The following is a 10,755-nucleotide window of genomic DNA, read 5'->3' on the forward strand; positions in this document are numbered from 1 at the left end:
CTCTGTCTCAAAATAAATAAATAAATAAAAAATAAAGTGTATAATCCCATGTTTTTTAGCATATTCACAGAATCACAAGACTGCCTCCACTATCATTTTCTACCCTGGGTTGAAAATGGCGACTATGTTCCTTGCCCTGCTCACTAGTCCCCGCTTGCCCCTCTCAAGCCCAGGGCTGTGCTTCACACCTTTCTGCAGCACCAGCCACTCCAGCAGGTGCTCAATAAACATCTGCTGAGCTACACTCAGACTTTTATAGGAAGTACAGCCTCAATCCAACAGTTCTTTGGATCCTTTTTAAAGCACTACGAATAAGAGAACAGATATTTGGCAAAGTCACTCAAGCAAAAGACATGCTCACCAATCACTGAGTTTTCTCTGGGTTTACTACACTGTATATTTGCATCAGGGTGGTCTTCCTGAGAGTTACACATCTGGACTGTGCTCCTTTGGCTCCCTGAACTTTCCCTAAGTTTATTATAGAATGATTTAAAACAGTAACAAGTGGGAAAACATGTAAGTCCAATAACAGAGGAATGATTAAATACTTTGGTGCACGCATAGGATAGAATAGTATACAGCCACCCAAAATCATCTTTACAAAGAGAATTTGAGGACATAGGGAAATCTCCATAATATAATGTTAACTAAATGAAACAAAATATAAATGAGCACATAGAGTATGATCTCAAGTACATAATAGTAATCAATGGCAAGTGGAAGGGAATAATGCTAATTATTAGATATAATTATTTTTGTATAGATGGATTATGGGCAATTATTATTTTTATTTATGCTTCTCTGTAATTTTTAATTTTCCTATAATGACTATTAATCAAATCAGAAAAGCCAACATTATTTTTAACTAATTTTTTGATTATTATTTTATTAATGTGGCTACCAAAGAATACGAAACAACCACATGAGGAATGGAACATTTCTTAATACCCTGCAAAAATTTTTTTTAAAAAGACATTATTAAAAAACAAAAGAAAGAAAGACATTGTCCCTCAGATTCTTTTCACCAAACATGTAAGTAATATAACCAACCCACCATGTTTGCCTTTTTACCTTGACTGCTGGGAAGCTCAGAGCTAAAATTTAATACTCAAAACGCAATAACTATTTTGGCCCAAGTTCTTGGTATAGTAACTTCCATGCATTTACATAGTTTCTGGTGCTTCCTTTTATCTGTATTTTCAGTTGTCTTGCTTATCCAAATCTTTCCTGGAATATATAAACAAGTATTTGCTGAAATGATTTGAGGTGACATCAGACAAGCAGAGGTTCTTATAGACAGGCGTTCTGTTGGGATGTTTCATTTTCACAAACACATGGCATTGAGTGGGGCTTTGAAGATTCGACTGCTAGTCAAATTTCAGTAGCAAGTCGATTTGGATGTAGGATGCTTCTTATTGAGACAGGTTGTCCTCAATGACTAGATTAACCCATTCCTTGCTCAATCTCCATCTCCTTGCAGGCAAGGGCCATCCTGGCTGCCCACAATCACTGGCCATTTAAGCCACTGACTGACAGCAAATGTCAGCAAAGCCAGCCAAAATCCATTGACCGCATCCATCCTGCGTTCAAGTCTACAGATGATGTGTCACAGCCTGTGAATAATTAGGCAGTGCACACAATCCACAAAGACAGCCAACCTGAATAAACGAAGCCCCAAACATTCTAAAACTGGCCCCAAACACTCTTCAGATCAATCCGGAATTTGCTACAAATTCACCAAACTGATCCTACCCTCACTCCGGCTCAGGGAAAAAGCACCTCTACTTTAAAGATGAGATCACTTGAAAAAATTAAGTAATTATATCAGGTAGGCATTCTCCAAAATGTGATATACTTCATGGCAGGAGATAAGATACTTGATTGTTAACTAGAATTCTTTTTTTCTGGTGATAACCTCACTGACTTGCCCTAAGATTTCAAAAGCAAGAAAAAGAAATAAGCAGGCCTAATATTTTAGTCGTATCCATTTTTATCACACCTAAAGCCACAATGTCTTACTTGTGAATCCACACCAAATGAAAATGAAGGCAGAAAGGCAGGAAACATTTATTTAGTGCTTACAGCATGCCAGACAGAGCACTGGCCGCTGAGCCTGCCAGCTCCCTTAAGCCCCATGTCACCACCCTGCAGAGTACATATAATATTCCCACTTTTTTAGATGGAGAACTCTAGGCTTAGAGAGATTAAATACCTAGCTCAAGGTCACTCAGCTGGGAAGGTGACCAGTTTCTGACTAGAACACAGGTCCCACCTACCCCAAAGCCCTTGCTCTGGGCCGCTTCAAAAGGCTAGAGACAATTCCCTGTTCGCAAGGGACTGAAATTATCCTCTGTCCTCCTTCTCACTGTTTCCTAAATATTCTCATGAACTGAAGAGCCTCTGACTGTCTCACCCTCTTGACTTTGGGCCCTCTCACTCAGAAAGTCATCAAGACACACTTGAAAAATAAAATGTAAAAGCTTCAACCCACACCCTGAAACCAAGCTCCCATCTCTTTGCTGCCACAACCAGGCCAATATGAAATCTCTTTCAGGGAAGCTTTCTAAAGGGAAGAAACTGATGATGAAAACATTGTGTTGCTGACAATACTTGCTGATGATGCAAGCAGGGCTGCCCTGTCTACAAATGTTTTGTCCCCGATGAACCGGCTCCCTGGTGTCCCTTCCAGAAGAATATGCATGGAAGCGACAGAGAAACAGTGCCAAGAAGACATGCCTCCGTGTGATTGCACTGCTCTCTCCATTTATGTGTGCCGGACAAGTATCCCAGAGAACTTATAATGCTCGGGCAAAGAGGAGGGCGATAGGAATGTCATTGGGAAATGATCTCACACCCGGGTTAGCCCTGCACAGCCACCCAGCTTGCATCCTCTTGGGCAGAGGACACCTCTCCGCCTGCAGCAGCCTGCGCGCACCGCCGCCAACTGCCACCGTTTCCTTCACCTTTTATTTACAGCGCAGAGCAGGCTGGCTCGTCAGTGAAGCGGGGGAGGTGGGGAATAAGATACACTACAGACTCTGCTCTTTCTCCGGGGACATAAAAAGGGTCAGACAGAGGAAGGAGTGAAGCCCAGGTTGCACCAGCAGCGCAGTAGCGCGACCCTCCTCCCCAGAGGGCTCTGCAGCTGAGCTCCAGCAGAGGCGCCCGGGGAGTCCCGGCAAGCCGGGGTCAAGCTCAGCGCCTCAGCCCGGCTCGGCGCGGTGGCAGAGGCGCCAACTGAGCGTACTGCACAGGAAATCACTGCCCCCTTCAGGCCGCGTCGCGGACGCTGCGGCCAGAGCGTAGGGGCTCCCTCGGTCCCGAAAAACTCGCAAACCCGACCTTGCGCAGCCAGCGATGGCTCCTCCAGGGCCTCTCTGCGCGCCCCAGCTCCCGAGCTGGCGGGGAAGGTCCGCGCTGGGGCTTCAGGTGGAACCCAAACCGAGGGGTGGGGAGGAGTTCTGGGACGGGAAGCCCTAGGCTCTCTGGCTCTGCTCAGAGAAGGAGGCCGGGAGGGGAAGCCCGCCGCTGCGCTCCAAGTCCGTGCTCCGGCTACTAGCACGCTTCAAATCTGCGCCCGGAGAAACAGTGCCTGCAGCCGCTGGGCCAACAGCAGCGGCGTAGCGGGATAACACCGCGCGTCGGGGGCGAGACCAACCGGAGCACACTCTCTGAGAAGCTAACCCTAGGAGGGTCTCCTCATAGAACAGCTATGGCTGCAAGTAGCGTCCGGCACATCCAGGCAGAAGCGCCGCAGAGCCGGCGGGCTCCGAGCTGCTGGCGAGCTCTATGCGCCCAGCCCCGCTGCGCCCCCGAGCCCCTGGGGTCCCGGAGCTCTCTGGACCTCAAAGCGCGGGTCGGCTTTCCTGGGGGCCTGTGAGCGGGCCCTCAGCTCCTCCGGCCTTGGGCGGCCCAGTTTGCAGTCAACGCGCCTGTTCCTCCCACCCGGCACCTCACAGCCCCACGCACGGGACCTGGGCAGGTGCAATCATTGCAGGCCTTTGGGGGTCCAGCCCCCACCTTCTCCACTTCTTTTTCTCTGGTCAAAATAGACCCTAGTCTTCTATCTTAGTCCCTACACACACACTCCCAGAGGTGGGTGCTTGGCAAATCTTGGTATCAGCTGTGCCAGCCAAGCCCAGTGGGACCCTGGGGTGAGCACTGAGCACCAGCCCCAGGTGCCCTGGACAGGTGCGGGCGGGTCAATCAACGTTCTGGCCAAGAGCCGGAGCTTGCCTCTGTCCAACACTCTCCACCCATAGCCCCCTGGAGCCCCGACGGCATGGGCAGCCGGACCCTCACCTCACTCACCTCGGTATCGTAGAGCCGCAGGTCGAGGAAGTAGGGGCGCAAGAGTGACTCGTTGCGGATCTGCTCGATGGCCAGCTCCACGGCGGGGAGCACGCCGCGCCCAATGCTGCCCTTGGCCACCTCCTTGGTGAGCGGCATGAGGCCCATAATGGAGAGCGGCGGGCTGCTGGGCGGCGGCCGGGGGGCGCCCCGCGCCCAGCCCCAGGCCCCGGGCGCCAGCGGCAGCAGCAGCGGCAGCAGCAGGAGCAGCAGCAGGCGCGCAGGCGGCCGTGGCGGCGGCGGCGGCGGCCCGGGCTGCCCGGAGCTCCGCGGGGAAGCCATGCCGCGCCGCGGGCTGCGGGCGCCGGCTCACTCGGCCCGCATGGCCTGCCCTGGCCCGCCGCCCCGCGCCAAGCTCTCCCCTCGGCGCCCGCGCAATGGCGCCGGCCCGGGCCCCGGCTCCGGCTCGGGATCGGGCTCCTGCTCGGCTCAGAACGGCCCCGGCGGCGGCGGCAGCGGCGGCGCCCGTGACGGATCAATCACGCCGGGAAGGGGTGGGAGCCAGCGGAGTGCGGGAGGCGGGGAGCAAGCGAGCAAACGCCGAGAGGGGGGCCGGCGTCTCCGCGTGCGCCTCTCTCCAGCTCGGCCGCCCCGCACCGGGCCGCCTCCGCCCGCCCCCGTGCGCTCTCTGAGCCGCTCTCCCGCCGGGAGCTGCTAGGCGGCAGCCCCTGGAGCCCGGCCGGGGGAGGGCGGGCGGCAGGAAACGCGGGAGGCGAAGGCGAGGCTGCTCAGCGGCGGCTCGGGCCGCCTCCAGGGACGGGGACGAGCCGTGCGCGCCGGGGGAGGGGGAGGTGCTGGCGCTGCGGCGGCCGTGGGGAGGGCCACCTTCCCGGCACACGCACACAGGCGCCCCCGGCCCGCCGACCGCCGGGGACCAGAGCGCCCGGGGACAGCGATCGGGGAACCAGGACCGCGCTCTGGCACACGCAGTGGCCGCCGCTGCTTCGCCGAGCGCTTCCTGTAGCACCTGCACGGTGGTTTGGAACTGCCTCTCGGAGGTCTGGCCGAGAAGTCTGGGCGGGCGAAGGTTCCCAGAAGGCGTCCTGGAGATATCTATCTGTAGCCTACTCTCTCCTGTTCTGCTCTGGCACCCACGGGTCCTGACCGAGCCCGGAGGGTCGTGGAAGACGCCTGCTGGAGCTCAAACGCCCCTTGGTGCTAGGCGGTCCGGCCTTTAGGGCCTTGGCTGAGGACACTCCTCCCCTCCCCGCCAGACGGAGTGGCCTCCCTTTGCCAACCCCAGGCGAAGCTGGGGTCCGAACCTTTCGTGCACTACCGCCCCCTCCAGGCATTTGACCTCCCCGCGTCCCCACCCCTGACGGCCCCGCCCTAGAATTCTCCCCCGGGCGAAGGAGGGGAACACTACAGGCCGGACCTCGAGCGGGGGTCCTCTCTCTGGACTTGGCCCTCTCTCTGCCAGGTCGCACTGGCCGCGCTGGCCAATCCTAGGCAAAGCAGTCCCGGATCAGATGTGCCCGAATGAGCTGACCTAAGACCTTGGTCCCCTGTGCCTCTTCATGCTTGAAGAAAGGGAATCGTGGTCATTAATTTATAAAATCCCAGGGGCTGACTAATGCTGGGGACACAGTAGGACATCAAATCACAAAACATCCTTGAGCCTGAGCCAGGCATTGTGGGCCTTATCGACGACCTTGTAACAAGGATGGGAGTTCAACCTTCCCTGAGCACTTACTGTTGTATTAATACACGACTCATAATGTAACGCTCACAACAGCCCTCTGAACTAAACGTACTGCGTTTATCACCCTCGCTTTACAGGTGAATACACTGAGGCTCAGAGAGGTTCCCTAGCTAATCAAAGTACACAGAGCTACGGAGGGAGGATGGAACCCAGGGCCAGCAGGACGTCTGTACACCGTTCAGTGGGAGCCAGGATGCCCTGATGCTCAATTACTCTGGACCTCGGTTCCCTCAGGTATGTGGTGAAGGATGTGCTCCAGATAGTGTCCACAGACCCACTCCTATGGAGTGAGGCGGCGGCGGCCCTGAATCAGGGCCGCGTTATCAGCAAGAAACAGGAAGACCTGAGCGGAGGTTGAGCAGAACTACTGGGAAGTACCTTGGACAGCGCCAGGGAAACCAGGCCAAATTCTCCCTTCCGACTTCTCTTTTAGGCTTCTGTAGACACTCGCAGCTCTACTCAGCCTTTCCTCCTCCCCAAGCTGGACAGTTTGCATGAGCAGAGCTCACCTGAGCATCTCCATAAATATATATTTACATACACACACAGTTAAAGGACAGTGTGATCCCCAGACATTTGCTCAGCTGCTGTCTCACTTGACATCACAAACGCCCTCTAATCATAGGCTTCTGGCACTTACCATTCCTCAACTCCTCAGTTCAGGTCTGTGAATGAGCATTTTCAGATTTTTTTTCTTCTTTTTCCCCTTAGTCATTTGTGTTTTCCTTGTAAACTGTGCCAATATGGAGTATCCACTGACATCTGGGAATAAGTCGAAAGCTGGGGTAACTCTGTCTGATTTTCACTAATGGATTGAAGGCCCTGCCTGGCATCTTGCCCTCCAGTCCCTCTGTTTCCACTTATGGGGTGACCAGGCTCCAAGATGCATGGCCTGGGACCAGCCCTGAGCAGAGGAGCAAGGCCAAGCTCTGATCTCACATGCTATCTCTGATGCCTGGATTAGGAGATCCTAACCTGGCCTTGTGTTCTAGTTTGGGTAACTGGGTCCCTGGGATCCTTCCTGAGTGTGAGTTCCTGCCTCAGTCACCAGCCTAGAGTTCATGTTTCTGTAGAGCTGGGGTCCAGCCTCTTGCTTTATAATACTTACTCGTTCCTTCAAGCAATGTTTCAGAAGCCCTATGACATGCTGGACAGTGTCCTAGTTGCTGAGGATATAGGAGAGAACACACCAGCCCCAAATCCCCGCCCTTGTAGAATTGACATTCTAGTGGAGAAAGAGAAGCAATAAGTGGGTATAAGAAGATATTTTAGTATGTCAGTTTACGAAAAGTGCTGTGGTGAACAATAAAGCGGGAAAGAAGATGGAGACTGGCAGGGTGGGGCTGCAATTTGAAACAGGGAGGTCAGGGAAGGACACACTGAGGTGACTTCTCAGCAAAGACCTGAAAAGGGTAAGTAAGAAAAACATGCTAAGAGTATACCATGCAGAGGAATAGCAAACGTAGAGGCTCCGCAACAGAAGTGCACCTGGCATGTTCAAAGAACAATCTGGAAGCCAATGTGGCAGGAGCAGAGTGAGCAAGGGGCAAAGCAGTAGGGCCCAAAGCCACAGGCAAGTGGGCTCGTATGGGGCCTGGGCACTGTGAGGACCTTGGTCTGTACACATGGAATGGGAACCGTAGGAGGGTACTGCATGGGTCAGTGACAGGGCCACTCTGGCTGCCAAGTGGCAAATTAGTGGGACAAAGGATGGGAGTAGGAATACCAGTTAAGAGGCCATTACAATAAGCCCCATCTGGTGCCAGACCAGGGTATAAGCAGAGGAGAGGATGAGAAGTGTCTAGAGTAATAACTGTTCTTATTAATGAGAATAAAATGTGTTGGCCAAGTCTCAGGACTGTGGGAAACACTTGATTCCCATGAGCTCATCTACCTTATAAGAGAGTTAAGAGAGACTTAGAAAGCAACCTGTTCAGGGTGCACCTCCAGAAAGTGATAAAACATCAATGTCAGCTCAGGTTTGAATGGCTTAAATTCTTGTCTTCTTCCCAGCAACCTGCCTCCTTAGCAATCCTTTCTCCCACACCCTCACCCTACACACAGAAATCAGTCTCCAAACCCCAGCTCAGTGGTTGAGACTTGGTGCCTGCTCCCTTTCTGGTGAGTCTGGGGCTTTGTGGCCCATTTGGCTGCCTGTCAGCAGGACACTCCATCCCTTTAAGCAGATCCCAACATTGGGAAGCTAACAGGCCTTCCTCTGCTGTCTGCTCTCCTTCCACGTTGGGCTGGTCACCCCTGCCACCCAGGCCTGCTCGGATCTGCCCTCCACAGCTGCTGCTTCCAGGAACTGGCCCCCGTTTCCAATACCCTCTTCCCAGTTTGACCCAGTCATCCATGCCACCCTCTACTCTAACTCCCAGCAGCAGCAAGGTCTTCTCTTACTTTCTTCTTAAAAAATAAATACGTGTATATATATACACATATACATATACATATACATATATATATATACATATAGCATCTTTGCAAACATCTCCCATGTATTTCTCATTCGTGTTTACATTGAAATGTTTCTTTCAATTAAATGGCTCAGCCCTTTTTTTTTTTGAGGTACCTTATTTGTTTTCATCTCCTCTTTTTTTTTTTACATGATAAGTTACAAATGATGGCTCTAAAAAAGAGTAACTGAATGAATCTAAGTTGCTTTTCCCTTTCCACAAGGCTTGTTTTTTAAACTGTAAAATTAGGTTTCAGGCATCCAATGTGGTCTGGTGACACAGTTCGAGTAATAACAGTAGCTACCATTTATTAAACACCTACCTACTCTGTGCCAGACACCTTGGGATGCATCATCTTAATCTTCACGACTGCCTGAAAAATAAATGCTAGGATCCCAGTTTTGCAAAGTAAGAGACCGAGGCCCAGATTGATTAAATAGTGTGCCTGATGATGCTCGACAGCGGCAGTGAGGGGGCCCAGACCCAGTATGTCTGACCCCAATTCCTGCTCCACTTACCTCTCCTTGAAGATGCCCTTGTAGGACTGAGAAGGAAAGTCTTAAAGAGGTAAAGAACACTGCTGAAGGCCAGCACCAAAGAGAAGTGAAACGAGTTGGCCTGGGTCTCCCAGTGAATTAAAGATGAATCTGGGTCTTCTGGGTTATTAGGGAAGAGAGCATCTGTCCTGGAGAGTCCATGACTAAATCCTGCAGGAATCATTGCCATGCCTGAGGCAGAACAGCAGAGCCTAGAGCCTCCTCTGGTTTGAGAACTGTGGAAGGTTGCTCCACGTCAGCAGGACAGGTCCTGAAGTGACAAAGGTGGGAAATTCAGCTTATAATTGGGTGGTCTCCAGAGGCTAGCAAAGGGGCCAAAGGCCCTCTCATTTAGAGGTTACAGAACCAATAAGATCTCTGACAAAGGGGACCATGGATGGACAAGATGCACATTTCTGGAACAGAGCCTTAGACAGAGAAGAGACCTATAAAGTCTCTGGTCTCACACCTGCCAAATATATGAGTTTCTCTTTACTCCTTAGGGACAATGGTGAGTTTTGGAGCTAGACAGCCCTGGGTTCAGATCTGGGTTTACTAATTATTAGTGGTACAGCTTTGGGTGAATTACTTAACCTCCTGAGCTTCAGTTTCCTCATCTGTAAAATGGGGATAATAATGGTTCCTCTTTCATAGGGTTATTGTGAAGATTAAATATCAATAATAACAGCTAATATGTGTTGAGCACTCACATGTGCCAGCCACTGTTTCAAGCACTTTACATGTAATGAACTCTTTTATTAAGTAAGATAATGCATATAAAGTACCCAACACAGTACTAGGCATTTATTAGGCATGCAATAAATAACAATAATAATACCACTAAGGATGGCAAGATCAGTGCCTGCAGATCACTTGATTCATAAGGTTTTCACACGTTTTTCAAAGTCAGCCTTCCTATAGCTTTCACCCTGGATTCTAATCTCTTGCTGAAGTCCATGCCTGCCCCCTTTTCCCCGCCCTGGCGGCCCTTCACCACCTTGCACTCCAGAATATCGTAAGAAGTCTGCTAAAGCCCTTGCTGAAAAGTGGATACATGCTGTCTCCTCATTTCTCTGACCTGCCAGATTAATATTAATAACTCCACAAATAAAGGTGATGGTGACTGGGCTCATTCTTGGTGAACACACACCTGCTACTAGGGGGCACTCCTGTCCTCTCTGTGTGATCCCGTATCATTTGCACAGTCAGTTCTCCAATGTTGCTGAGGATCAACACCCAAAGCCCCTGTTGCAGAAGTCACCTTTTAAGTCCTCAGGAAACCTGAGCCCTGCTGCAACCCCTGCCACTTAATCCTTCCTTTTGCTCATCTCCCCAAGACCCTCAGACGCTCTCTCTGGATCCCTCTACAACGCCCTGACCTGTCTTGACAGGTTGTTCATCTGGACTGGGGACATAGGCTAATTGAAAGCATCTAGACACCCTCTGAGAATCTCTTCATCTTTCATTTTATGCTTGCTCCACTATTTCCTGTGTGCTGGTCATTATCCACCAAAACATCTGGTGTGTCTCTGCTACAGGTCTGGAAATGAGAAAGCTCTGCTTTCTTTTTGACACCTACCCATGCTTGCTCTACATGCACCACACAAAGCCCCTTTGGTGGTCTGTGATGTTCTTCCAAAGCCTCAACTTATTCTGGGACTAAGTGCCCATGTGTTCCAACAGGTTCCTGCTGCCCCTCCATTCTGGA

At 51.3% G+C, this 10,755-nt stretch overlaps 1 protein-coding gene across 1 annotated transcript in view; it reads right to left on the reverse strand.

The window, feature by feature from the left end:
* Positions 1–5,089, reverse strand: part of GABBR2 (gamma-aminobutyric acid (GABA) B receptor, 2) — a 377,813-nt gene extending 372,724 nt beyond the window's left edge. Inside the window, exon 1 of the mRNA XM_012638275.1 lies at positions 4,312–5,089. Within this exon, the coding sequence (XP_012493729.1) occupies positions 4,312–4,632 (321 nt within the window). The 5' untranslated portion in view covers positions 4,633–5,089. The remainder of the gene's footprint in view (positions 1–4,311) is intronic.
* Between the last annotated feature and the right edge of the window lie 5,666 nt (positions 5,090–10,755).

The sequence above is a fragment of the Propithecus coquereli genome, unplaced genomic scaffold (assembly GCF_000956105.1).
Source record: "Propithecus coquereli isolate 6110/MARCELLA unplaced genomic scaffold, Pcoq_1.0 Scaffold128, whole genome shotgun sequence".
NCBI classification, from domain to species: Eukaryota; Metazoa; Chordata; class Mammalia; order Primates; family Indriidae; genus Propithecus; species Propithecus coquereli.